This window comes from Apteryx mantelli, chromosome Z (assembly GCF_036417845.1).
Source record: "Apteryx mantelli isolate bAptMan1 chromosome Z, bAptMan1.hap1, whole genome shotgun sequence".
Lineage (NCBI taxonomy): Eukaryota > Metazoa > Chordata > Aves > Apterygiformes > Apterygidae > Apteryx > Apteryx mantelli.
This window is the reverse complement of record NC_090020.1, coordinates 83,100,448-83,125,555: the sequence shown is the minus strand read 5'-3', so window position 1 is coordinate 83,125,555 and position 25,108 is coordinate 83,100,448. Positions and strand designations below refer to the sequence as shown.

General features: G+C 47.1%; 2 protein-coding genes across 2 annotated transcripts in view; one reads left to right on the top strand and one right to left on the bottom strand.

Moving 5' to 3' along the window:
• The window catches only part of LOXHD1 (lipoxygenase homology PLAT domains 1), a 141,222-nt gene extending 125,508 nt beyond the window's left edge, over positions 1–15,714 (top strand). The window contains exons 38-41 of the mRNA XM_067316464.1: positions 9,390–9,560; positions 10,708–10,846; positions 12,276–12,437; positions 15,033–15,714. Of these exons, the coding sequence (XP_067172565.1) occupies positions 9,390–9,560; positions 10,708–10,846; positions 12,276–12,437; positions 15,033–15,513 (953 nt within the window). The 3' untranslated portion in view covers positions 15,514–15,714. The remainder of the gene's footprint in view (positions 1–9,389; positions 9,561–10,707; positions 10,847–12,275; positions 12,438–15,032) is intronic.
• Positions 15,715–20,182: 4,468 nt separating this feature from the next.
• ARK2C (arkadia (RNF111) C-terminal like ring finger ubiquitin ligase 2C) overlaps positions 20,183–25,108 on the bottom strand; it is a 46,472-nt gene continuing 41,546 nt past the window's right edge. The window contains exon 8 of the mRNA XM_067315505.1: positions 20,183–24,484. Coding sequence (XP_067171606.1) covers positions 24,367–24,484 — 118 coding nt within the window. The 3' untranslated portion in view covers positions 20,183–24,366. The remainder of the gene's footprint in view (positions 24,485–25,108) is intronic.

Sequence of the window (25,108 nt, the reverse complement as noted above, 5' to 3'; positions counted from 1 at the left end):
TAACTTTCCATGCATTTTTTTCATCCAAGTGCTTGCCCAGACTCTCAGGTAGACATTTGGCATCCGCAGCGTCCCACGGCAATGGTTCATCTTGCACCGGGCTCCTGCGTGCCGTTTTGGTGCCCTTTCCTTCTTGCACAAGTAATCGTGATTCACTTTTTCCATGCTATTGATGATGTTGTCGCCACAGGTTAGGGAGATAGCACATTGCAGCTGAGCCGTGGTGATTGCTAGCTGAATGCTCTTGGTTAGTGGCAAAGGGAGGTAACAGAGCTTAGCCTTAGGCTAAGCAGTAAATGGGCTCAATTAGTTTAAATTTGCCGTGGGCTAAGAGTAGGTGCCCAGACAGTCAGCACAGGTCAGCTAAAATAGCAGTTCCTGTGTTCAGACCCTGAGAAAATTGTTCATATTTATGAATAACAGTACACATTGCAACTTCAGGTTTTTCTTCCTTATTTCCCTCACATCACCCTTTTTCATTTATAGATAATAATTAATAGGGACTTTACCAGCCTTAGCTGACTGTAGGGTTAAGCCTTGGACAAGCAACATGCTCAGGTTTTGTTCAGCATAAATGTACTTGTTTTTCCCCCTGTAAGAAGGACAACTGTGGTTTAAATCATAGCATATGTTGTCTTCATTGTTCTTGCATTAGTCATGTGAAAGGCATATCCTATGTAAAACTTCACGCAATGAAGCATGACAGTTTTTTGGGTGGGTAAAGTATTTATTGCTGCTGGGATCCCAAGCTATAGCTGTCCTTCGTGTATATGCCTGCTATCTCTATATAATTTATATAAATTGGCTGTGCCACTGGTTAGAAATTCCTGGCTCTGATTTTTGGAAAGGAGTAGTAGGGTCAGGGGTTGAGGGTCATGTATGGTTTTTATCAGACACTTGGGGGACTTTGAGTTTTAAACAAAAATTCACTTATTTTTACCATTACTTTGAGGCAGCAGCTCTTGATCATTCTTTCTTCACTTTTTTCTTTTTTGGAGCTATTAATGATTCTCTGTCGATGCTGTGGAAGACCCAGCCTCTCACTTTACTACCCCATTGCCCTTCCCGTGATGAATATTTGGAATGTGGATGATGTTCTTTTCCAGAATTTCTTAATAGCCATAATAGCAGCATCACCCTGCTTTGACTCACATTAGGTGCTTCTAGCATAGCACAAAGGCTAGTTAAGGAAATAGCTAACCCTTACATGTCTCCTTTTCCTTTCAAACATGACCTGGTCCCAGCAATAAGTCAGCCAGCCTGTCTCCATTTCCGAATGAAATGCATTTAAATGACTTGCCCAAGGTGGCTAGTTTGCCATGAAATCCAGCTCAACATCTGGCCCATGGGCTCCAGCAATGCTCCAGCTGACCACCCCCCCCTCAGCGAAGTTTTACTGCAGAGGATTTGCCTCCAGGTCACATCCCACTTTTGTTTATCCTTTCACTGAAATTTGACTGTGCTGGGGTATGCAGAGTGGAAGAGACAGCAATTGCAGTGGGAAAGACTGTCAAATAGTCTAAGCCATAAGCATTGCATTTGTCTCTTCTGGAGAAGCACGTCAGAGTGTCAGTTTTATGGTCTTACTTTAATGTCTTGAGGTGTCATTCTCCCCATAAAAACTGCTGAGTGGCACCTCTGTATTTGATATAAAGGAGGAATTTAGCCCCCATCTAATTCCTCTGACTTCAGTAAAATTGATTAGGGAGGAAGTCAGCATTCATTTGAAAACAGGCAGTTTACAGACTCCACGACTGTAGTTTCAAGTAACTTGTTCCTGATTTTTAAATATTTAGAGCTCACCAGCAAACTCTGGTAACAATGAATTGATGTGAATGAAATTTAGGTTTAAGTTTTGCTACATGTCTTTTTATCCTGAACCTGCTTACTTTGAGATACTGATGTTTGGCCTAATATATTTAGACTCCTGGAGCAAGTTTAATCATTTTTAGACTCCCCATCTCCTGATCTCAGATAGACACTGTGTATTTTTCTCATATCTTTGTTCATTTACTTCTACATTTATGCAAGATCAGTGTCTGCAGGTCTGTACAAATGCTGGCTTTCTAAATATAGGCCTCAATTTTTTCTCTGGTTTAGGGACTAAATCACCATTCTGGAAGAATGGTTAAAAGTTTCTCAGTATCTCAGTAATGGAATTATTTACCTATAAAAGACTCTTTTTTTTTTTTTTTTTTGGCCTTTTTCCTCTCACTACAAGGAGATGTGGGAAATCTGGGTTTAGCTCTTCATCTGCCTGAGTAGATTTGAACCCACACGATAAACAGTCTTTCTAAAGTCATTAATTTCAGATTCTTGATTATCTCAGTTGCCATCAGCCAAGGGGAGCCAGGAAGAGCCTAATTACCCATAAAACAGACTTCTCTGTGTTATTATCGAAGCAAAAGTTAGAAGTAAATAACCAGGTTATGCAGTCCAACTGCTTCTCTGCCTGAACAGGGCCCTTCTCTCAATTACACCAACTGCTAGTGCGTTGTCTAATTGAGTCTTAAATAGCCTAACCGCCCCAATGAATCCTTTTGAGTGGCTCTTCCAAAGTATCTTATTCCCCTTTCTTGAGCTGGACGCAACTCAAGAAGAAGAGTATGTCCTTGTTTTTGCTTCCCTTTCTCTGAAGGAGCTGCCTTTTGAAGGAGCAGCATCTTGGATCAGAGCTCAGATTGCCCAGGCCTTCAACTCACAGCATTTTGCATTTCCAGAGATATGTTTCTGCAACTCAGAGACATGATTCCAAGCCTTTTGGATGCTAGCAGAGCATAAATTATTAAAAGAAACAAAAAGATCTGCTTTCTCTGCTCTTTGTAGGGATTTGTTTGGCTATCAGACTCCAAAACAGGTCTTCTTTAAGCCCATTTCTCAGAGCTTCATAAACCCTGTAGATCCATGGGACACACTGGCTGAATAGCTTCTGCTTTAAATAAAAAGTGTGGGAAGGACAAATAGCTGCATAAACCTCCCCGAGAAGAGGAGCTGGCATCTTCCCCCCTCTCTGGTTCGGTGGCTCGGTGGAGAGGAACATGGCTTTGACTCCTGCATCGTCCTGCACGGATTGCATTTGGTGCTGTGGACAAGGCAGAGGCGCCAATGCAAGCTGCAGACCTTCGTGTCGCACACCAGCACCCCTGCCATGGCCTCTCAGTCCTTCAGCTTTGCCAAATCCATCCTCAGCCCCTCGGGAGACCCCAGCACAGACCCGATGGTCCCCCCTGTAGAACTGGGCGAACGCACCACGCGCCTTCCTCTCTCTTCGGCGGCAGATTTCTTACGCTCATCTGTCTGTCTGTCACAGAAGTGTGCTACCGGCATTGCAGCACAAGCAGAAGACACAGCAGAGATCTCGGTCTGGAGCTGAGATGAAGTAGAAAAAAAAAAAAGAAGATGTAAGCAAAGAAAACGGGAGACTTGGAGAGAAGACAAAGGCCCCAGCACTAACCTTGCACAGTTATTCATTTCTTCCCTATCATCTTCTGTAATTGCAGAATCCTTCACCACAGAGTAGAGAAGCCCACTAGGCCAGCTAGTAGCTGCAAAATTATCAATTCTGTAAAAGCTTCTCTTTGCTATGAGCCTCCTTTGCTCCGAGCCTCCTTTGCTCCTCTTGGCAACAAATTATCCTGCACCCTCGCTAAATGCTTTTGAATCAAGCATGCCTCAATAAAACACGAAATATGCTTCAATCACAAGAATATCCTTTGAGCAACTGTTATATCTTCACTCTGAGCCGTTAAGTGTTTTTGCACTTAGTAGTAGTTTATCAGTAAGATGTGGGGGTTTTTTTGTCTGAGAGTAATTTATTGGTGGTTTTGACCCAAGTCAAATCCTGAAGTGAACAAGTTGCATAGACAATGCAGGAGGGACATTTTTTCTGAAACTGTCCCAAGTGCTAAGCTTTTTCTTTGTCAAAGGTTGTGAGAGGCATTTCATTGCCTGTCAGCTCTGATGAGAAACCTTGTTGTGTGAACTAACATGATCCTAAAGGAGAGAGATACAAATGCATCTATTTTTACTCTGCCACTGGCTTGCTGGATGACCTTGCGTAAATCACATCCCCGTACCTCATTTTCATTTATGTAAATTAGGGATAAAAATATATTCACCTTCTTAAAGTGTTTTGAGATGTACTGATGCAGAGCTAGATGCTATTATTTTAACACCTCACAATTAACACACCATTTCTAGCAATCTGACACTTCTATCGAAACTCCCACCACTTTCTGGGTGATGTCTCGTGTGATGGGGTATAAGGATGGATGGTCACCTAACCAGGCTAGAGATAAATAACATCAGAGGATGTGAGGCTGATGAATTGTCTTTGCAATGGTCATTACTTTATATTTCAGAGGAACACATGAGAAGAAAAGGAAAAAAAAATGCAGTTAGGGAGTTGAGCAGTACCTGAGCTAGCTGTGAATGGTTGGGCAGCAGAAAGTCTTTACTGGTGCCTGAGCAGTCAATGTCCTGAGCATGAGTTTTCTTTTCCTCCTATGTGAACATAAGCACCAGTAATGACAACTATTATCCTTGATCAGACATCAAGTGCTTTCAAAACCAAACCGAAGCAGACGTGCTAGAGACAGGTTGGCTGCAGAGAACACCAGCTAGGTTGCCCAGCATGTGAAATAACACTTGTTTGCATTTGCTACACAGCTCACAAAACAGACAGACATTTCTGACGATTTGCCAAACAATAATTTGCATGAAATTTGGTGAATGCTTCCTGCCTCAAACTAAAGAGAGGAAAATAGAGGCATGTGGCTGCAAAGAGAGGAGACAGTTTCACTTCCACAGGGATGTGTGTCTCCAAGCCTGGATGTGGTTCATCTCCCTGGTCTGCCAGCAGGGATTTGCATCCACCAGCTCTCACTTTGCAAGGAATAGTTAATATTCACTAAAGCAAAGATGGGGACCAAATGCCTGGTGAAGAATGAACCCACCAGACTAGATTCATTCTCACTCTCTTTCTCCAAGCCTCAGTAAATGCTTGCGCATCTGTCTAACATCAGTAAAGCACGGGCTTTTCAGCATCACTTGGGAAAAAGTCAAGATGGTCCTGTGAAGACCTTGCAGACATACACAGAGGACCCTTGCCCAACATTGCTCAGTTGTCTGCTTGGGTCCTTTTGGAAAGGAGGATAAATGGACAACTAACTGCTCTTTTTGATGAAGACGCTTGGGAAGAGAATGCATTTCGCTACATGACACTAAATTACACAACTGCCAGAATCAAGCAAGCAAAGTGATTCTGTTTTCCCCAAAGCTCTTCTCTTCCTCTAATTACATTTGAAATGTTTTGCATGCTATTGAAAATGTCACTTCCAACTGTGGGACCATTAAGGAGCCTACGTGGCATAGCCACGGGTTTTATTAGGGCAGGTTTGCTGCTGGGGATTTTGATGGCAGCGGAACAGGCCGGGAATGAAGTACCTTTTGTTACGAACACTGAACACTAGTTATAGTGATAGGGGATCATCCACAAAAGCACAGCAGTGGACAGACTATTTTAAAGACCAAGACCTTGTACAATCAAGCAGGGACTTGCAGATTTTTGCTATTTCTTCCCTCCTGCTCCAAAGCGGTAATGGAGATAAATGGAGGCCCAGTTTGTCCCTGGAGTCACTGTATTTTCTGAGGCATTTGTGCAGCTGATTTGGGTTTGAGCCCTTGTGCTCTGGGTGCTGTCAGTCGAAGTGCCTAAGGGCTGCAGAGCAGACCAGCTCTGGCCGCTATGCAAACACTGGAAGTTGAGTGACAGAGCAGCCCCGGCCTTTTACAGGGGCTCAGGATCCCCCATCCAGCAGGATCCCAGCTCCCGGGGGGAAATCCTGGGACCTTGATGACCCATCACTGCTCAGATCCTCCAGTTTCTCCTGCATGGCCAGGCTGTGCTAGCAGTGGCCAGGCACTAGGAAATTCGTTTCACCCCACTATGCCCACACCACCTCGCTGGTTCCTATCTCTCTCCCTCTCCTTCACTGACACCCAGTCCATAAACCAGTTTGTGCTGAGGATCTGAAGCCTCCTGAGATACCTCCGAACAGGATGTAGTTCCCAGTCCTGTCAATTCTCAAGTGCTGTAACATGCCTGAGCCCATTACTCTGCAAAGGCCATGTAGGAGCAGAAAGTTGAAATAAGGTAAAATCCTGAAAACAGGTTTTTATGACCTGAAAAGTGTTTCTGCAAACTTGGTTTTATCTCCTTCCGTTGGTGTGCTCATGAGCACACAGAGCCAGACCGTCTGAGTGAAACAAAGTCAGACTCTGTGAATAACTGGGTTTTGCGTTTTTTTCTAGTCTAATACAAAAGACCAATATTTTCAGTGTGATCAAACAGAATAATTTCTGTAGTCCTGAAAAAAATCCTTCCATTTCCATATCAGCTTTTGAACAGAGTTTAATGCTGTGGCAGTGAAGGGCTGGATGTGAGAACCGCTCCTGGAGCCGGGGAAGAGGGATGGGGCAGGAAGATGTGCTGCCCTGGACATAGCCGGTACAGCATTCACCTGGGATGAATTCATTTCTCTCCAGAAATGGAAAGCAATATAAGATACTTCTACAGCTTCCAGGTCTCTCAGTGTAATTTAAATTGCTGAACACAAGGAAGGAAAAAAAAAGAAAAGACTGATTCTAGCGAGAAGGAAAAGAAATTTCTTTAAAGCAGACAGGAGGAGGCTTTGAAGCAGTAGCACCATTTTTCTGAGAGTGTCCAGCCAGCTCCTTAACTTGCAGTACCCCTGGCAGTAAGGGACATCCTGCTGGGTTTTGCTTTTCAGTGCTGACACCCTGACAGAGCCCAGAGCTCGTTCTTTAAATAGCCCATAGCTGACAGAGGCATCTTTTGCAGGGAACACCAGGAAAAGCTGCACTTTGCACTTGCTTTGCCTTCAGCTTCAATAGGTGCTGGAAATTCGGCTCTGGTCCATCTCTCCCTGTGACAAAAGTGCAGGTTTCTGTGGCAGCTCTCATGGTGAAGGGTTGCTGAGACCAGACTGGAGAAGAGGGCGTAGGGTATGTGCATCTTGCTCCTGGTACCGCTGCTTAGCCCTGACCCATCCTGAGCAGGCTGCTCTCTGCTGCGCTCAGGACTGAGACCACTAATTTATTCGATCCCAGTCTGCAGTCATCGATCTCTCTTGCTGGAGAGGGAAGGCATATTTTCTTTTTTCATCCTGTACTGTTTTAACTGAAGGTTTGATGGAAGCAAACCAGTCTCCTGAATATCCCGCAGAGGCATTCATTGAGCTTAAATGGAAATGAGCCTGCCAGCAAGATTAACAGCTAACCCCACCAACATGTTTAGAATAAATTTCCAGACAGTTCCAAAGGGTAAAAGTTGCTCTTGCTAGAGCATGGTGGGAGCCTTGGGGACCTTGATCAGCTCTGCCCCAGAGGCATTAACTGGTGAGGATTTGCAAGGGTACCATGTGCCAGTCCACCCGAAACCCCCTGCATGCCTTTGTCCTGCTGCTGAAGCTGGGACAGGGACACGAGTGTCTGAGCAGTGCATCCAGCGCCCGTGCCTGGGTGCCCCATCCTTGGTGTTTGCAAAGGTCTTGTCACTGACACGTGGCACTGTCCTCCCAGTACAGAGATACATGGACTTATTGGAGCAAGTACAGCATAGGGTCAGGAAGACGATTGAGGGACTGGAGCATCTCCCGTATGGGGAGGTGCTTAGGGGGCTGGGGCTGTTTAGCCAGGAGAAGAGAGGACTCAGGGGGATCTTATCAATGTGTATAAATATCTGATGGGGGCAGGGTGTAAAGAAAACAGAGCCAGACACTTCTCAGTGGTGCCCAGGGGTTGTAATAGACGATGTCCAGAGGTGCCTTCCAACCCCAAGGATTTAAGGAATCACTTAAATTGGAATTTAAGGGGCAAGCGGTGTATTTGGTTGAGGACTGTGCTTTGTAGCAGGTGATTTCCTATCTTGGAGAAGGTTCAGGAAGCCGAGGTACCCAGCAAGAATGCCTGTAGCCAGTAAGGAATAGCTGACATGCACACTGTGGATTGTCCACAGGAACAGGGTGACCTGTTGGCATAACTCAGAAAGGTGCCATCATTTTTTTTTTCAGTGCTCAATGTTATTTCTTGCAAAGGAGGTAAGCACATAGCAGCGAGTTCTTGGAAGAGCAAGAGCTATCTAATGCCTCTGGGGTGTAAATAATAAGACAGCAGAGATCTCCCTTTGTGAACACAACCTTTCTTTGTGTGGCTAACAACAGGACTTGTAAGTAGAACTGTCAGAACCTGCTGTCCGCCCAGCTCAGCAAGGGCTCCTTCTATTCCAAGAAATAAATCAGGAAATTGTTCCCAAATGCCCTTTTCTTGATTTTTCCAGTTGCTTTTCCTCTGCAAAAAAAAATAAATAGAAAACTAAGAGGCGCTACAAATCCTCAGAAGGAACCAAGGCAAAAGCTAGGTGAGCTGGTGGTATCTCCTTGAGCAATCATCACTCAGTGCCACATTCATGTCCGGTCACAGCATTAGTGAATTCACCATGGGTGCTTGGAGAGAGGAGGACAGCATGGGTAATTTCCCTGTGTGTGCTGTCTGATAGGGTCAAAGGACATTTATTTGTGCAATCTCTCAAAACTCAGCATTTTCCAATAAAGGATTTTATCTGACCTCTGTGAAAGGGCAGAGTTGGGCCCATTAGGAGGAAAGGATTGATGTTATAAGACACTGAAAAGACTCATATCCTTCTTTTTGGCTTTAATGTTTCCCTTAAAATGGAAGGAAGAATCCACAGCTGTTTCTATAACAGAGCTGTTCAATTAACTTTTGCCCCAAACCTCTCTAATTTCCAGGAGATTTTGTTCTTCTGGCTCTGGCAAACAGCTCTGCCAGGCCCTGATTACCCTGGGGCTTTGCCATGCGATACCATCCCTAAGTTGCAATAGTGCTTCTTCCTGGGATGGTTTTCCAGGCTTGGTGTGTCAACAAGGCACGTGCTGGCCCTGGCTCTCCCTGCTCGGTGCTGAGGCTGCTCATATCGCAGAAGCCGCTACGCACTTCAGAGCCCCTCTCGTGCAAAGAGCTGGGCCGGGACAAAAGATGGCCCACTGCCCATCGAGCCTGCAATCTAGCTTGTCCGAGATGACACTTCAGCACCCCTACATCTGGTCAAAAGCCAGTGAGTCCCTCAAAAGCATGGTCCTGCCTGAGTCTAGAAGGGGGATCAGATTGTGGTCTTGAGCTGGTTAGCATTGCTTTTGGTATCAGAAGAGCATCATGTTCATTGGTGACATTATCTGAAATAAATACCAAGCATTTCCAGCACCAGCAGGGTGCTTCTGGGAAGGAGTATATCACCTACTTACCCAAGAGATGTGAAAATATCCACTTTTTTATTATTATTTTTTTTTAAGGAATTGCACCAGGCTGGCACCTGGAATATATTGATGTGACGGACTCCACCACGGACAAGACTTTTCGCTTCCAGTGTGATCGCTGGCTGGCTAAAGGTGAAGATGATGGGCAGCTCATAAGAGAACTGGCTTGTGCCAATAATAACATCCTGGAACTGAAGGAACGGACTGGTAAGTTCAGAGCTGACTTGTGCCATTTCCTAAGGGGTCTCCGAGGCCATAAGACCACATCTGCAAGCTGCTCTGCAGAGGTTTCCCATACAGCCAGGCTTTGCGTTCACAGGCTCTCAAGGTTGAATTACTGAAAGTACTGTTTACTTCAGAAGTGCAGTACTGTGATAAGAAAGAAACAAATCAGGATTTATGAGGAAGAAAAATGTCTCATTCTAGGTTGAAATGTAAGAGGGACCCATCTGCAGCAGTTCAATCCAGCAGTGAGCCATAAGGATACATGGTTATGTTCTCATTAGAAATAATGGGCTTAAACCTTTGAGGTGGAAAATAAGTTCAGTCCTTAAAGCTTTGTAAGCAACATTGCTCCAGCTTCCTTCTTAATACGCTCTGGGCTACAGGCTCACGTATCCCAGCTGAACATGATGGCTGAGTTTAACACTCCATAGCCCTGGTTCTGCACTGGGTAATTCCACCGAGTCCAAGGTAATTATGCTGGAGTCTAATGTAGTGAGGGGGAGAAAGACCAGTGTTATTTAACCACACTGACAAGTATGTTAAGCGCATCTCAGCACTCCCATAAAAGCAGCACTCTGCTTCAGGAGAGTCTTGGAGAGTCAAGAATCACGTTCCTTCAGTGTGATTTCACACTGCCACTGCCAAAAGACAACCTTGTGATTGCCATCTTGCTTGTCTTGGATACTTAAACACACATACTTGGTATCACCATAGCATCTGAGCACATTCTGTTGGGTGTATAGGTGCCCTTGCTATCCCTTTAAGGCTGGGCAACCTTACTGTTAGGAGCAGTGGCACAAAAACCAGAAGGAAATTGGGCCATCTTAAATAGGCAGACCTTAGCACAGCAGGGAGCTGGACACAGCTTGTTCGAGAGCAGCTCCATCCACTCATGCTAGTTGATCAAGCAGTACTCATATTTTCCATGTACTCTATCCTAGGCAGGCAGAAGTCTGAAGTCTCACAGATTCCAGTGTGGTTCCATCCTTATTTTGTAAATGCTTTCTTGTGTGCTGTGATAAATATTGGGAAAAGGGTTTTTAGCCAAAATGACAGTTAAATAAAGAGATGTCTCTGACCATCTGCTCTTCCTCTGCTGTTTAACATGTGTGTTAATTATACTTTAAAGCCTATGAGATTGTCACAGTAACAAGCGACAGAGAGGATGCAGAGACCAAGGAAAACATCTGGATCATCTTAGAAGGAAAGCTGGGTCGCTCGAAAGAATTCCTTATGGAAAACTCCTCCAAGAAAAGGAGATTTGAAAGGTAGTGGGACTGGATGATGGGCTAGAAGACTTCCTCACCAGCTGTGCCTCTTCCACAAATGCCATCTCTTCACCAGACGGTCTATTAGAGTTGCATTTGTGTCATGCTGTTTCCCATCCCCCTTCCAAAAGGCCTAATGGGTCCTCACCTGGAGTAAAAGGAACATGTAAAATTAGCTTCTGATATGCAAACACAGAGCAGGCTTAAAAGTGATGGGAAAAAGGCATTTGGTAAAGGAGACGTAGATGATATGTGTGTCCTTTTGCATTAGTACAAATAAAAGGGCTTCTGGTGAGCCTAAGGGGAGCCTGTGATTTTTTGAGCTGGGAGGAGCAGAAGGAAGCTGGAGGTGGTTTTAGTTCCTTTTACAGCATCTCGCTGGCAGTGGGAGTCAGAGAAAGAGTAAAAATAGTTGGAGGCTAAATGTTGTCAGAGCTGCTGAGATTTGACTTTCCAGCTGAATCTGGGGGTAGGGCTGAAAGATCACTGTCGCGTGAGGAAAGCCAAATGCCAGCCTTGCGCGCAGATGAGCTGGAGGCACATCTATGCAACGTGGGGCAAATTCCTCTTCCCATGCGGGGCCAAAGTGCTCCAGATGTGAGCTGGGGTTTTCATGTTGCTTACGGAGACAGCACGCCATTAGGAGAGAGGAACCTATCCAAAGCCATGGATGCTGCTGATGTTTGGTTGCTTTGCAGGGAAGAAATGTCTTTCTTAAGGCTGTATAAAGGAAGGAAAAATTATAACTGATTTGGATGCTGAATGACTGAGATTTCATGTGAAACATGACAGATTGGGAGGCACTTCCACCTGACACTCAACTGACGGAGAGTAAAATAGAGTTAGAGGCACCGTCCTCTGAAGCATTAGTCACAGTCCCTCCTTGGAGGCAGGTTGGAGTAATGACCCAGGCCAAGGAGGCAGGCCTAAAAGATATGTAGGGGACACGACGGGGGAGCCAGCCAAGTGTTTGACAGAGACTTATTGTTTAACTAAGCTATTTTCAAGCTGGGCTTCTAAAGCGGGAAGGGTGGCTGAACTAGCAAATTTAAAACAGCTATGGTGGGTAGATGTGTAACAGATACAGTATCTGTCAAGAATGAATGAATGAATGCTGGAGAGGAAATTAGTCATTCTTTAGCTTTATCTATAATGAGGCAAATTGATTTTGTATGTGGAACAGCTCAAGTTTATCCTGGAGAGTCCTAGTGGCAGTAATTTAAAGTGTCACCCCTAATCAGAGGAAAAACTGAATTTAAATATGGAAATTATACTTTGTGTTGAATGATTGTGGGTTAAATCAAATGGCTTTAAATGGATGATTATCTTCTATCTTCCGTAGCCATGTGCAAATTACTTAATGTCCATATGAGACAAGTCACTGCCAGCCCTCAAGATATTAATTGAAATGGTTCCCTGTTTCCTGTAGGGGGGCAACAGACACATTTCAGTTTTCTTCAAAGAACGTTGGTGATGTTGCAGCCATCTGTGTCGGTCACTGTCCAAAAGATGGAAAGAAGTCGTCCGCAAAAGCTGATGTGTACTGGCATGTCCAAGAGATTATCATAACAGAGATGGAGCTTTGCAACAAGTAAGTGTCTTCTTATCTGCAAGGAGCAACTCCAGGAGGGCATGGGGAAGCTAAGTGGCTCTGCATGCGTCTTCCTGCAGTATTTCAAACTTACTTACACAGTGCTGGAAAGTCTCACCAATTCTTAATCCCTTTCTGAAAGCTAAGGGCGAGTTGTTTGGTGTCAGATGTATAGATGCCTGATTTGGCTGTGCAATTTCTGAGCTGTTAGAGAAGGTTCTTGCACAGCTGCGTTCACAAACAGGTCTGTTTTGGGTGAATTTTGCACCAACTACAAACTAACACCTCAGCTTGCAGAAAATATTGATACTGACTGGAATTTAAAGGGGGTTGTAGGATGCTCTGCACAGACTGGCCTCTAGGTAACTTGTAAAAACAGCTCCTAGAAAAAAGTTGAGTACAAGTCAAAGCTTGAACCTCCAGTTCAAATCACTTTGGATGAGAGAGACGTATAGGATGGTCTGAAAGGTCTACTGTAAAGGTTGCAGTTAGCTACCAAATCAGAAGTATTCAGTTGCTCCAGCGTGAATATGACTGAAATCTTCTATACCCGAAGAATGAAAATGTCTGAAGATCTCAGGAAATCTCTGAGCACTTCAGCTCCTACAAGCAGTGGTCTGAGCCCTGCCTTTGCAAGGGGTGACGTCCATGGGTTCAGTTAGCACAGGGAATATGCAGAAACTAGAGAAGAGCAGCCATCTGGAGAACAAACTCCTCTTCAGAGGAAATAACCATACCATCAATGGATTTCTTTTCTTCTCCAAGATATTTCCATTGCTGCTAAAGAATTTAACTTTAAGGGCTTTGTTCCAGCTGAGACAATTGAGTGTTTGAGAAGAAATCCTTGAAGTGTTTTTTTTTTTTTTTTAATGTTAAGAGTCTCTCCTAGAAAATTAATCAGCCAACAGAAGAGCCACAATACTATTTGCTGAATGAAAACTCAGTCAATTATATATTAAAACATGTTCTTTTCTCCTGGTGGGGAAAAAATCTAGGATCCTTAATGCCCAACTGTGCAATCAAATCCATGCATCAAGCTCATTGGGAGCATGGAGATCTCTGCTGAGACAGTACATTTTGAAGGGGACAAAGATCCTCTCATAAAGTCTCAGTTATGTTGTTTTAAATTAAAGAGGGTAACCAGGAGATGCCAGGGAAGCCTGCAACCTGCTCTGCCCTCTGAAGTGGGGCTTTGGCTCTGCGGACACGGTGCTTCATCACAGCGGTGTTTGCTCTCTGAATAATCAACTGGACCAGATCTTACCATGAGATCGAGCTCTCACTTTGGGTATTGCCAATCCCAAATGTCAAAAAAAATCTTGGGTTAAGCCAAATTAAAAGAATTATGAGATTGGTTTAACAGTAGTTCTCATGATATTTTTTTTTTTTGCCTTTGGCTTCTAGATCTGATAGCATGCAAAACAGCTGTGTTTAAATGCCTTTTATTGCAAATCCCAGGACTAGAAAGGTCGTCCTTCACAAGGTTTTCTTTCCCCCACCTTGTGAAGATTGTCATGCTCCATCACAATGCCAAAACACCAGATATTATGTCACCCAGGAAATAAAACTGCAGCATCAGACAATCTCCCCCATTTTCACGTAGTTGTTTTCCTGGCCCTAAAATTTTGCCCTCGCCAGCATTTCTCATTTACAAAGCTTCTTTCCAGAGCAAGGAGAGCTTTTCTCTGGCTGCAGAAAATGCCAAAAGCATTGTGAGACCTTAAGAAATGCAGTACTACTCAAATTGCAGTAACCCTTCCTTCAGGTGTTTATTTTACACACACGCAATTGAGCTACACTCCTTCCGGGAGGATCTGCTGCAGTTTGATGAGGGGGGGGTGGGGGGAAAAAAAAACTCATTTGGAAATGATCTGCATCGTTGGAAATGAAATACATCATTAAAAGCACAGTGCTCCAACCCCTGGCTGGGTGCCAGGTGTGCAGTAATTTATGAATGTGTTATGTGCTCCCTGCACATCACCGGAGGCAGCACTGCAGCGCGACGGGTTTTCGGCATCTGGTACCTATCATTTGTGTGCTTGATGCTTTTCTTGCCTGCTCGGGATGGGCTGACAGATCGCGATGAGGAAAAGCGGGGGATATATAAACCTCCAATTTGTCACGGTGCCTTTTTGCTTGTTCTCCCTAACTCTTAGCTCATCCTGTACTGTACCGCTGGTGAGGATCGTTGCACGTCTCCCCTCCAAGCGCAGTTGCATAGGTGAAACCCTGTTCTGAAATCAGTTTAAATTCGGTCATGACGGGTGGTGTTATGTGCTGGGCTGCCTGCTTGTCTTGCCTCAGTGCTTCTGTAAATGGACATGCCATTTCATGGGCAGAAGAGGTGACAGGTGCCCGAATTCAACCCGAGCATGTGCAGGGTGTCTGTATCCGTCTGGGGATATATCGGATTTTCCAGCAGTTGCAGCGTTCAATCAAGGCTGTCTTCCTAAACAGAAACTCTAGTGTTAGCGCATATGTGGAAAAGCACTGAAACGGCGTCGTTACTGCGTGGTTGAGTAGCACACCCGGCCCATAACGCACAACGGAGAGCCCGTCCACACCTTTAACCCGCCGTTAACTTTCCTTCGGCAGGTACTTCTTCAGGTGCAACGCGAAAATCCCTCTGCGTTACAAGAGACGGGACTACAAAGTCTTCGAGTGTGCCAAGGTCACCGAGAGCTTCGCCAGCAAAGCCCGGAGCTTGGTGCCGGTCCGATACGAGACCATTGTGGTCACGGGCTTCGAGAAGGGAGCCGGTACCGACGCCAACGTGTTCATCACCATCTTCGGGTTGAATGGGGACTCGGGAAAGCGTGCGCTGAAGCAGAAGTTCAGGAACCTCTTCGAGCGGGGCAAAACCAACCGCTTCTACCTGGAAACGCTGGACATGGGGGAGCTGAAGAAAGTCCGGATTGAACACGACAACAGCGGGCTGGCGCCCGGCTGGCTGGTAGAGCGGGTGGAGATCACCAACTCGGCTACCGGGGTGACCACCATATTTCCCTGCGGGAAGTGGCTGGATGAGAACCGGGGGGATGGCTTAATCTGGAGAGAGCTCTTTCCTAGCTACTGAGCAGGATGGACTCGCGACACATAACCACAGGAGGGTTTTCGGCCCTTCTGCACGTGCATTTTTCTTGTTATATGGTTTTATAGCACATTTTACTTTTTAAAACGTTGCCTTTTATACTGAAGGATTTTTAGTAGTAAGATGTGGTTCCTGGGTCAACATTTTGTAAAAGTCATGCTGCTTTTTTTAAATTGTCTATAAAATTGTGAATGAAATACATCTCTTTCTTATTTATGATTAGGCGCCATAAACAGTAGATCCATAAACTATCTCGGTAGCAGCTCAAAAACTGCCTCCTGCTTTCACCACCTTGCGCTGCCAGGGCTGGAGGGGCCAGGTGGCCTCCACCATTGACCGGCTCCCCTTTCAGATGAACAAAAAGAATCAGAAAACGGAGCTGATGCGGTAACGCACTGAAAGCAGCAGGATTTTCTGCAGGGAGGTTTGGGAAAGGGGAGGGCTGATCTTGGGCGATGGGACCTGAGAGGTGCCAAGGCCTCCCCTGGGCTTTCCCTCTGCACCGGACCCGGCTCCAGGACGAGGGCTGTACTCGGCTGGCTCTAGCGCAGAGACACCACGATCTGAGGGCTGCGGCAGCCGGTGCGATTCCTAGGAATACGTTAAGCAAAGGACCTAAGAGCTAATCAATTCTCCTTCAGGGAAGCTGTCTGGCTATACTCTAAGCTGTCTTGGAATACTTTTACCCTATATGGCCTGAATACCAATCCCTTTTCAGAGCAGCTGCCGTTCATTTTACTTTTTTTGTGTGTGTGTGAAATATCCTTATTTGATTTTTCATGGTGGGAGAAATTTCTCAGCCGCAATAAGAGCCAGTGCTCCCGTATGCGAGCTCTTCCCAGGTGCTCACCTCTCCCTACAGGTACCAACAAGAACAGCTCTTTAAACGTCATTAATTCTGGAGCCCCATCTCCCACCCCGGAGAGCAAAGGAATGGCTCCAGTGTGCTCCAGGCTTCACTCACCAGTTGGAAAAATTCCCATCACCTCCAGCGGGACGAGGTTCTCCCGGGGAGTCTGGTTTGAGCAAGGAGGAGGAGGAAGAGGAGGCTGCACTAACAAGACGGCGCTGGCTGCTGCAGGCTAACAAGGCAGTTTGTAAACAAGCATTTTGTATGAAAAGGAGTTAAACACACTGAGCCCACCACCCCATCAGGCCCCATCACCCTGGTGTCCCACCACCGTAGGCAGCAGGCTTGCGATGCTGCTGCAGTTGGGGACATGAGCCAGCTGGCCCCACTCCTCCGTCCCTACCTGGTTGTGGGAAAAGGTCATGGTCTTGAAAAGCAAGCTGCTTAAATGAACCAACCTCGTCAGTGATCAGAAAAACCCACTGATGGGAATAATGATAGTCGCCTTCAGTATCTGTGTTGTCCCTCTGCTGCGTCCCCCACCGCAGGCTGCCGCTGCCACGCATGGAGGGAGGACCGAGCCGGACCTGGGAGCTCGCAGGAGCAGCTCCGGCTCCAGGAGGATTGCAGGCAGGTGCTGGTGTTAGCAGGCACGTTCCTGGGGCCATGCTGGGCTGGCTGCACGTTCCCCAGCCGGTTGGGGGGCACGCGCACAGCCCAGCGCCTTTGCTTTCGCCACGCTTGTGCAGCATCACTGCAAAGCGGCGATTCCCTGGTGGGCGTTTTGAAACAAGAAGGTCAGGCTTTGGAGATCTCTGCCGTCTCTCCCGTCCCAGGGGACCAGGGCTGTGAGAAACCTTCCTGTCCATAGATTTGTCAGATTTTAGCAAAATGCTTGTGCTGCAGGGAAATAGGAGCTCTTCCATTAAAGTGCTGTGGTCCCAGCTTTGCCAGTCGGCTCCACTAAGCACCCGCTTGGTGCTGAGATGCCAGTTTGACAGCACAATGTAGCCGCACTGCAACACTTCAACTCCTACCGACTATTGCCCTGCAAAATAACGGGCAGCAAGGGGCTGGAGACAGCACTGCTACCTGCTCCCAGCCCTTGGGGCAATGGGTGCACTTCCCCATGCATCCACGCTCCCTCCGCACGAGGCAAGCAGACTGCTAAAAATCCCTTAGTTGCATATGAAATGTGCTTGTGGGACCACATGGCCTCAGTACAAATTCATAGCTGGGAGGAATCACAGATTTTTTGATACAGGATTACCTACAGCCACGGATCAAGGTCGCTTTGAAGCAGGAGTGTGCGATTTTGGGGTCACCAAATTTTTTTTAGTGCATTGCTGCACTGCAATTTTGCAATTTGCTGCATTGGTGAGCGATGGGATTGAAAATCCCAGGCTTCACATCAAAAACATTACCATCCCTGGACAAAAACAGTCACGTGCCTGTTGTGCCCCTGCTAAGGCAGCCTGAGAGCTGTGCTGAACTCCAGGCAAAGCTTCCTGAAAAAGGGCCAAAGGGGACTTTGCTAATATGGGGTCAGCAACCCCACTGTCTCCCAGGAAGACAGCCTTGGCAAGGCATGAAAAAAACATGCTTTTTTTCTCCTAAAGACTTAAAAAATGCCCCTTGTTTGTGCAAAGCACAACTCCACCCTGGCTCTGGGGAGTCCTTCTGTTGCTACAACAACTAATGCTATAAAAGTAATAAGGCTGAGTGGAATTTTTCCAAGGGCCGGATTTGCATTAAGCTGCTAAAAGCAACACGGCCTTGGCCAAGAGGAGAACTTGTGAAAAAGAAGTCAAAATTGTCCTTGCGCTGTGCCTTTTGCAGGGCCCAGGCAATTTCTACCTGCAGGCATATAGTGCCCCGAAGTTGCACACTGGGCAAATGTACACCTCCTGCTCATGGTCCCGACCCTCTAGCTTTTTCTGATCTTTACTTCTTAATGGGTACAGTCTTAATGCGCGTGCCTTCAGCCAAAAATTGTAAGTGGGGATGACAGGAAAGAGCTAAAGACAAAGGTGGTGGTGCCCGGTGGGAGTCTCGCTTTGGGAGCCTGGTGGAGCGCTGTGTTGATGAAGGCGCTTTGGTGCTGTCGGTGAAAATGAGTCTAGCCAAGGAGTCCTCTGCAATATGGGTGAAGATGGAATAACCCAAGGCTGAGAAGGATCCAGGCTGTGATCTCCCCCCGCCCTGACTTTATGCATAGAGACCCATTTTAACAAGCAAAAGATGCCCCATAAAAACCAAGAGCAAATTTGATACCTACCACTAGGACCGTACAGCTGCGAGCTGGAGCCAGTGGGCCGGCCGGCGACCTAGACACCACAAGACACGAGTCAAGGCCAACCTTCCCAGCCCCGGGAGGCCGCTGTGAGAGCACACGCTAGCAGGGAAGACAGACGGTGCCTCTTGGCCCTTGCTGTCACAAGGCAGTGGGCGCAGTCCCCCCTCCCCAACCCGTCCCCTCGCTCCTCTTCGCTGTTCTCAGCACTGCCGTTACCAGGTCCCCGTGGCGTGTTCGTGGTTTGCGGCAGCAGCTTGAAGGCAAAAACAACTGTGATCTCCAGCGATAGCTCTCAGCTCTGTTACCCCTTCGAAGGACATCAGCAAGATCTCTGCGAGGAATTCCCCAGCTGGACCAGGTGATCATCTTTAACCCATTTAGTTTTTAAAGTTTCCTCTAACCGGAGCTTCGTATTGCCTGAACATGGTGCATCCCTAGTCCCTGGAGCAGCCAGCAATCCCCTGCTGCAGCAACCCAACTCCCTACGAGAGCAGCTGCCTCGCTGCAAGGTGTATTTAGCCTAATCACAGAGTCCAAGCCAGGCACTGGGCACCTCTAAACAGGGTTGCAGAGGATGCAAGGTTGGGTGTAGGTCCCCTTGGATCCTCCAGCAGGTGACAAAGGATTGGAAACACCTTCAAATGCTTTTGGTTTGGAAGACCCTTATTTTGGTTTTTACAGTAAGTTTTGCTTGCCTTAGTTATTAAAACAAAAAACAAAAAACACAACACGGAAGTACATGGTCCTCCATTGGGAGGATGCCAGATCCCTCAGGATCTCTGCAGGACCCCCTAGGATAGCCTAGAGGCAACGTGGGCTGCAGTTAGAGGACAAATCTGTCTTTAACAGGCAGTTTCCAGGCTGGCTCTAGAAAATAATTTTGGTGGCAAGTCACCAAATTGAGGCACCGACCTGGGATGTATCTGGAGTCCACGAGGACCTCAGGTCCAGCCGATAACATCCCAGAGCTATTTAAAGGCTTGACCCCACAGTGCCGTGAGCACCCAGGTGGTGGCTGCCCCGGGGAACCCATGTGCCCCCACCACGCGTCGTGGGCCATCACCACAGCCTGTGCAAACCAGCTAAGGGAGAGTATTTTGTTGGGTTTTTTTTAACCTCGACAGCGCCTCATCTACATTTCTGAGTCCAAGCACATAAGCTGTGAAAGAAGAATTTACTTCGATCCAAAGAAACAAGGATACGGTCACAAATCACTGCTTTTCACTGGGTGATGGACAAGGAGAAACGTGTCCTCGCGCACCAACGTGCCGCTCCCGTTCAGGAGGAGGCACAAATGCTTTACCAAAAGCGAAGGGCTTCATCCTCAACTGCCTGGTTTTGCCAGGAAGGCTTTAGGCACCGACTTTGGTGGGGTTAAAACGTGGCTGTTGCCTCGCAGGGCTTCAGCAAACCTCCGCTGGGGACGGAAAGCTGAGGAACGACAGGGGGACGAGGTAAATGAAGACACGGCGAGCGCCCTACCGAGTCACTTCTGCGTGGCACAGGTGTATAGTTAGCAATGCAATTCATTTTATTAGTTATAAATAAAGTACAAAAAATCCACCAAAAGTGAATCTAAGCATTTACACAATTTCTAATGTCTTTTTCATTTCTTCAATGCACTATTGCTTTAATATTAATAATAAATATTTTTCTAGCTTTCTTCTATAAAATAGTCTATGTAGCAAAATGTTGCACAGCACAACAGAACAGCAGTAGGAGTACAAAAATGTGGGTGATCCTTTCACTAGCCCGTGCCATTAAAGGAGAGGATTTTTGCTCGCTCGCTCCTCGCTTCACACATCCCTTTCACGGTGTCTTTGCGGGGGGGAACAACCGACCCGGGTCCCCGCACGACTCAAACCGTCGCTCCAGGCTGCAGGGGGAGGAGCGTTATAAAGCAGCAAGGGAAAACACGGAGGGGTTTTTAACCGCGGGGTAAGACAAAGGCGACAAAGCGGAGCAGCACCCTGAAGGGACAAAGAGGAAAAATTAAGGTACAGGCACGTCGGTGCCCTCCTACCCCCCCCCCCCCAAAAATTGCATCCAAGCCCTGGCGGGGTTGGTTAAGACGCGCGTCCCACCCCGTTCCCTCTCCTGCCTTCTCGTGCAGCTGTGCTGACCGAGCGGGCAGCTATGGCTTAAAGGTTAAAATATCGTCGAGGGTCTCGCGCCGGTTTTGTAGGAGCCTTTTCCGAGGCCGCCGCCGCCGCCGGGACGAGCGGCACGGCGGGCGCTGCGCAGCCCCGCTGCCTTCGGGCATCTCCGGCGCGGCCAGCCCAGGGCGCCGGGCTCCCCCGCGACGCGACGTCCGGGCTTTAAAGAAGCGACCGAAGCGTTTTGGTTCTGCGCGGCGCCGTTCCTCGCCCTCAGTGCGCAAGGACGCGAATGGAAGGATCACCGGAGTTTGATTATGAGTGCAAATAATATTCATATATATGTGCTAAACACCGTCACTATATTGCAGTTTTCCACTATGTCACAGCATACAGAATCAAAGGTTTGCATTTTTATGGAATGTATCCAAGGTAACAGCACCACAGTAATACAGTTTGTAATCACACACCCTGATTTTTTTTTTTTCTTTTTTGACAAGAGAAGCATTACCCCCCACACACATCCCATGTTTAATTTTTTTTTTTAAAGTACCGACGCATGCAAAGCATTCCATTCCCAGAAACAATGCAAAAATGAGGTAATAGGAGTAATAAAAAAAATTAGTATTAATTTCTAAATAAATAAATTATAATTAAAAATGCAAAAAACAACTATAAAAATAATTAAATAAGAACCCACAATATCTACAAGTTAGTCATAAATTATGATTGTTAAATATAAGGCATTTAAACTCACAAAACCCTGTAAACTATCAACGTTTTGTTTCTAGAGAATTTTTTTTTGTTTCTGTTTTGAACTCATTCTATTACCGCAATCTACTCGTACAAATTATTTAAACGCAAAGGAACCTGACACACCGACGCAACTTCAGACGCTGCAAGTTCTCACGCACTGCGGCATCCGCCATTCACACGAGACCATGGGAGTTTGGTGCTTTTCTTCACCAATTTTAAAAACTGTGCTTGTTCGTTAGGCAAAGAGTAATACTTTCGCATAGGCTTTAAAAAAAAAAAAAAAAAAAAAGAGGAAAGAAGAAAGGAAAAAGGAAAAGAAGAAAAGCCCGCGTGGGTCGGAGCCGCTCGCCTCCTCCCCACCGCGCGGCTCGCCCCAAGCGAGGGCTTGGATTCGCTCTGCTCCTTCCCCTGCTTCGCCCCCGGGACAGCCCGGCTTACAGTGTATATTAAGAGCAACGTCTTGTTCTGCTTCAATACGAGCAGCCGTATCGGTGGCGGTTTTAACGCCGTTTGCATCTGCTGCTGCTGGAGCGAGAGCCGCCGTTGCCTACGGAGCCGCGTCTCGCCCCGCGGCTCCCGACCGCCCCGGGCTCGGGCCGCCCGGCGCAGGGGCTGCGGAGCTCGGCGCTTCCCCCTTGCAGCTCGCGCGACTCCTGCGATCTCCCCGACGGTGGTTTATGCGCGGTTCTGCTCCGAGAGCGAAGCAGATGCTCGCGGGAACTAGAAATCATCCCCTCCGCATAAGTGTTTAAATATTTAAAGTTTCTGATTTCTGATTAATTCCCCTTGTTTCTCCGCATCTCTCTTTTGCTCCCTTACTACATTAAAAAAAAAAGATGCATTATAAAAAAAACAAAAGAAACAGGCTTTTCAGTTGCCAATATTGATTCTCCGGAGGGTTTTCAGAGAGAGGAGGGAGAGGCCAGCTCTAACCCGGGCTGCCGCTCAGTCCTCGGGTCTGCTAGTCTGCGTGTCACAGACCCACTCCCTTGGCACTTCAGGGATTGATTCCTAACTCTATTTTGTGCATGATTATAATGAGACTGACAAATTAGCACTGGTTCCTTTTTAATACTCACTCTATGTTCCGTATGGATACAGAGTGAAATACGTGTATATATATATAAAAAAGCGTGTGTGTGTGTGTGTGTGTGTGTGTGTGTGTGTGTGTGTGTGTACTGATAGCGTACTCTGACACGGTTTTAAAATCCAGCCCCTGCAGAAAGCAGCAAATCCTCCCTTGAAACTGCGTTCCCTTCCTGTGCAGAAATGCTCCCGTCGTCAGCATTTTTCTACCAACGATGCGAATTCTCCCTTTTTTTTTCCCATCCTGTTATCAGAACTGCTCTGAGAGATTTTCCACAGCAGCCCATGAGCCAGAGTGGATTAAAATAATAATAATAATAATAGACTTCTGAATTCCACCTGAGCTGCACCCTCCTTCTCTTATTCTTTCTAAGCCCTCAAACGCTGCAATTTTTCAGCAGGGAGGATGCAGAGTGCAGAAGACGCGAGCTCTCCGCTTGCCCATCCCTCCGGGAGCCAGAAAAGAGGGACGCGCGGAAAGGACCGCGGCACTGGGAATTTCGCACAAAGTCTGCCGGGTTGGGTTTTCTCCATTTTGAACACCACCTTCAGTTAGCGCATCGGCTTGTGCTTTTGCGTTGCAGAGGAGGGGGCCCCATCGCCTTCCTAACGTGATTTCCGAGCAGCTATGCTCCAAAGCACAGCTACGGGAGCGGACCCCTATAATCATCTTTTGTGACCGGCAAAGAGTCTAGGAGCTCTCGAACCCACGGGTGGACCCGCACCATGGTGCATCCGTTACGGCAAGCGCGGTAATGGGTCAATACAGCGTCCCGCGTTCGCGCAGGGGGTCCACGCCACGGCGGGCGAAACGCGGAGCACCAGCAAGAGCCATCAAAGCCAACAGGCCTTAGAGCGCACAGGAGAAAGTGGTATGGAAAATTACAATCGTAAAGACAGCCCGTGGCCTTCCTCGGATTTGGTATGTCAAGCTACTTCATTAAGATATAGAAATAAAAGAAACAGAACGCATGTCAATATTGTGCCCCTACAGAAAGTGTCCAGCACCAGCAGATAAGCAAGAACGAAGCGTCTCCCTATTGCTTCATTCGTTTCATTCCCAATTTTTTTCTTTTTTTTTTCTTTTTTTTTTTTTAGGCGTCTCTAAATTTGCAACACACTGTAAACACAAGGAAAGGAAGTACATGCGACTGAGGCAAAGAGCGCAACCCTTCTGACTGTAAACAGGATTTTGCTTTTTCGCCTCTTCCCCCCTGAGGGTGGGAAAGTTCGACCTCTCTATTCCCCCTCTGCAATGTATTAATCAGGCACCAAAATAAGGAATCTATGAAAAAATATTTGGTGCAAATTAGGTAACAGCAACATGTCCACCACAAGATGAGTAGGGCATCAAACACAACATTTCTTAAGCTAACATGCTCCAGCTGCCATCCATAGAAATAGCTAAAGAACCCCTAACGTGTTTCTACTTATTCGAGAGGTATATATACAATCCTCATGAAATGCAGGATTGACAGGCCAGACTACCACAACTAGTTCCTTCATGTTCAAGACTAAATCTTCTGCAGCACGGGGTCTCTGAGCTCTGGGAACGCCAGCTCCCTTTCACTGGGCCAGTATCCTGCACGTGCAATATCTCCTACCGCTAGATATCGTACCGCCAATTCCTCCTTCTTGCTAACGTGCCTGCAGACTTTTCCTCTCAATCAAATGGCTCAGAAGGCAAAATTTTGCTGCAAGGGTTGATGGCCATACGACCTGATAAGGAAAAATGGTGCGTCCAGCCAGTTCTTTCAGCTGTCCGAGCCGAGCTGTGTTTCAATGTCCACCCTGCAGATCGGGCACTTCTTGCTGGTGGCCAGCCACTGATCCACGCACACTTGGTGGAAGAGATGCATACACGGTAAACGCCTGTGGAAGGAAGAGTGCCTTGCTGTTAGGGTCACATGGCCGGAGGAGGTCCATGGGATCAGCCTCGGGCCGCAGGAGAGCAGGAAAGAGCCACCGCGGGGGTGGCAGGTTGGAGATGGCAGTGTCCTTCTAGGCTAAAAACCACTCGGAAAAAACAACGTGCTCCTGAAGCAGGTTGTTCCCATGATTAATGACACCGACTGCTGCAGGCAGACAGCCGTGAAGAGGGGGGATGCCTGCATCCTTCCCAGTGGATGGAAGCTGGAGACCGTGGCCCAGGGTCATGGGCTTTTACCATAATTTGGTCATCCTTGAAGCCCGGATGCTAACGTCCCTCAGCTCCTCACAGCTGTCTCAGGGTCCTCAGACCTGTCCTCCTCTGCCACTTGTAATGTGGCCCATCACCACCCAATTACGTGACCTCCATGCAGGCGATCCAAACATGGATAATACTATTTAAAACAGCCCTCCTGCTGTTGCAGAGCTCTTTCTACGCATGGTCCATACCAACATCCATGCAATAACATTTGTTCGCCCGGACCCTGCAGAGCTCCAGTGGGGTTCAGCAGGACAAGAGCAGGTACCACCCTCCACAACTCACCGCAGCAAGTTACCCCCAAAAAC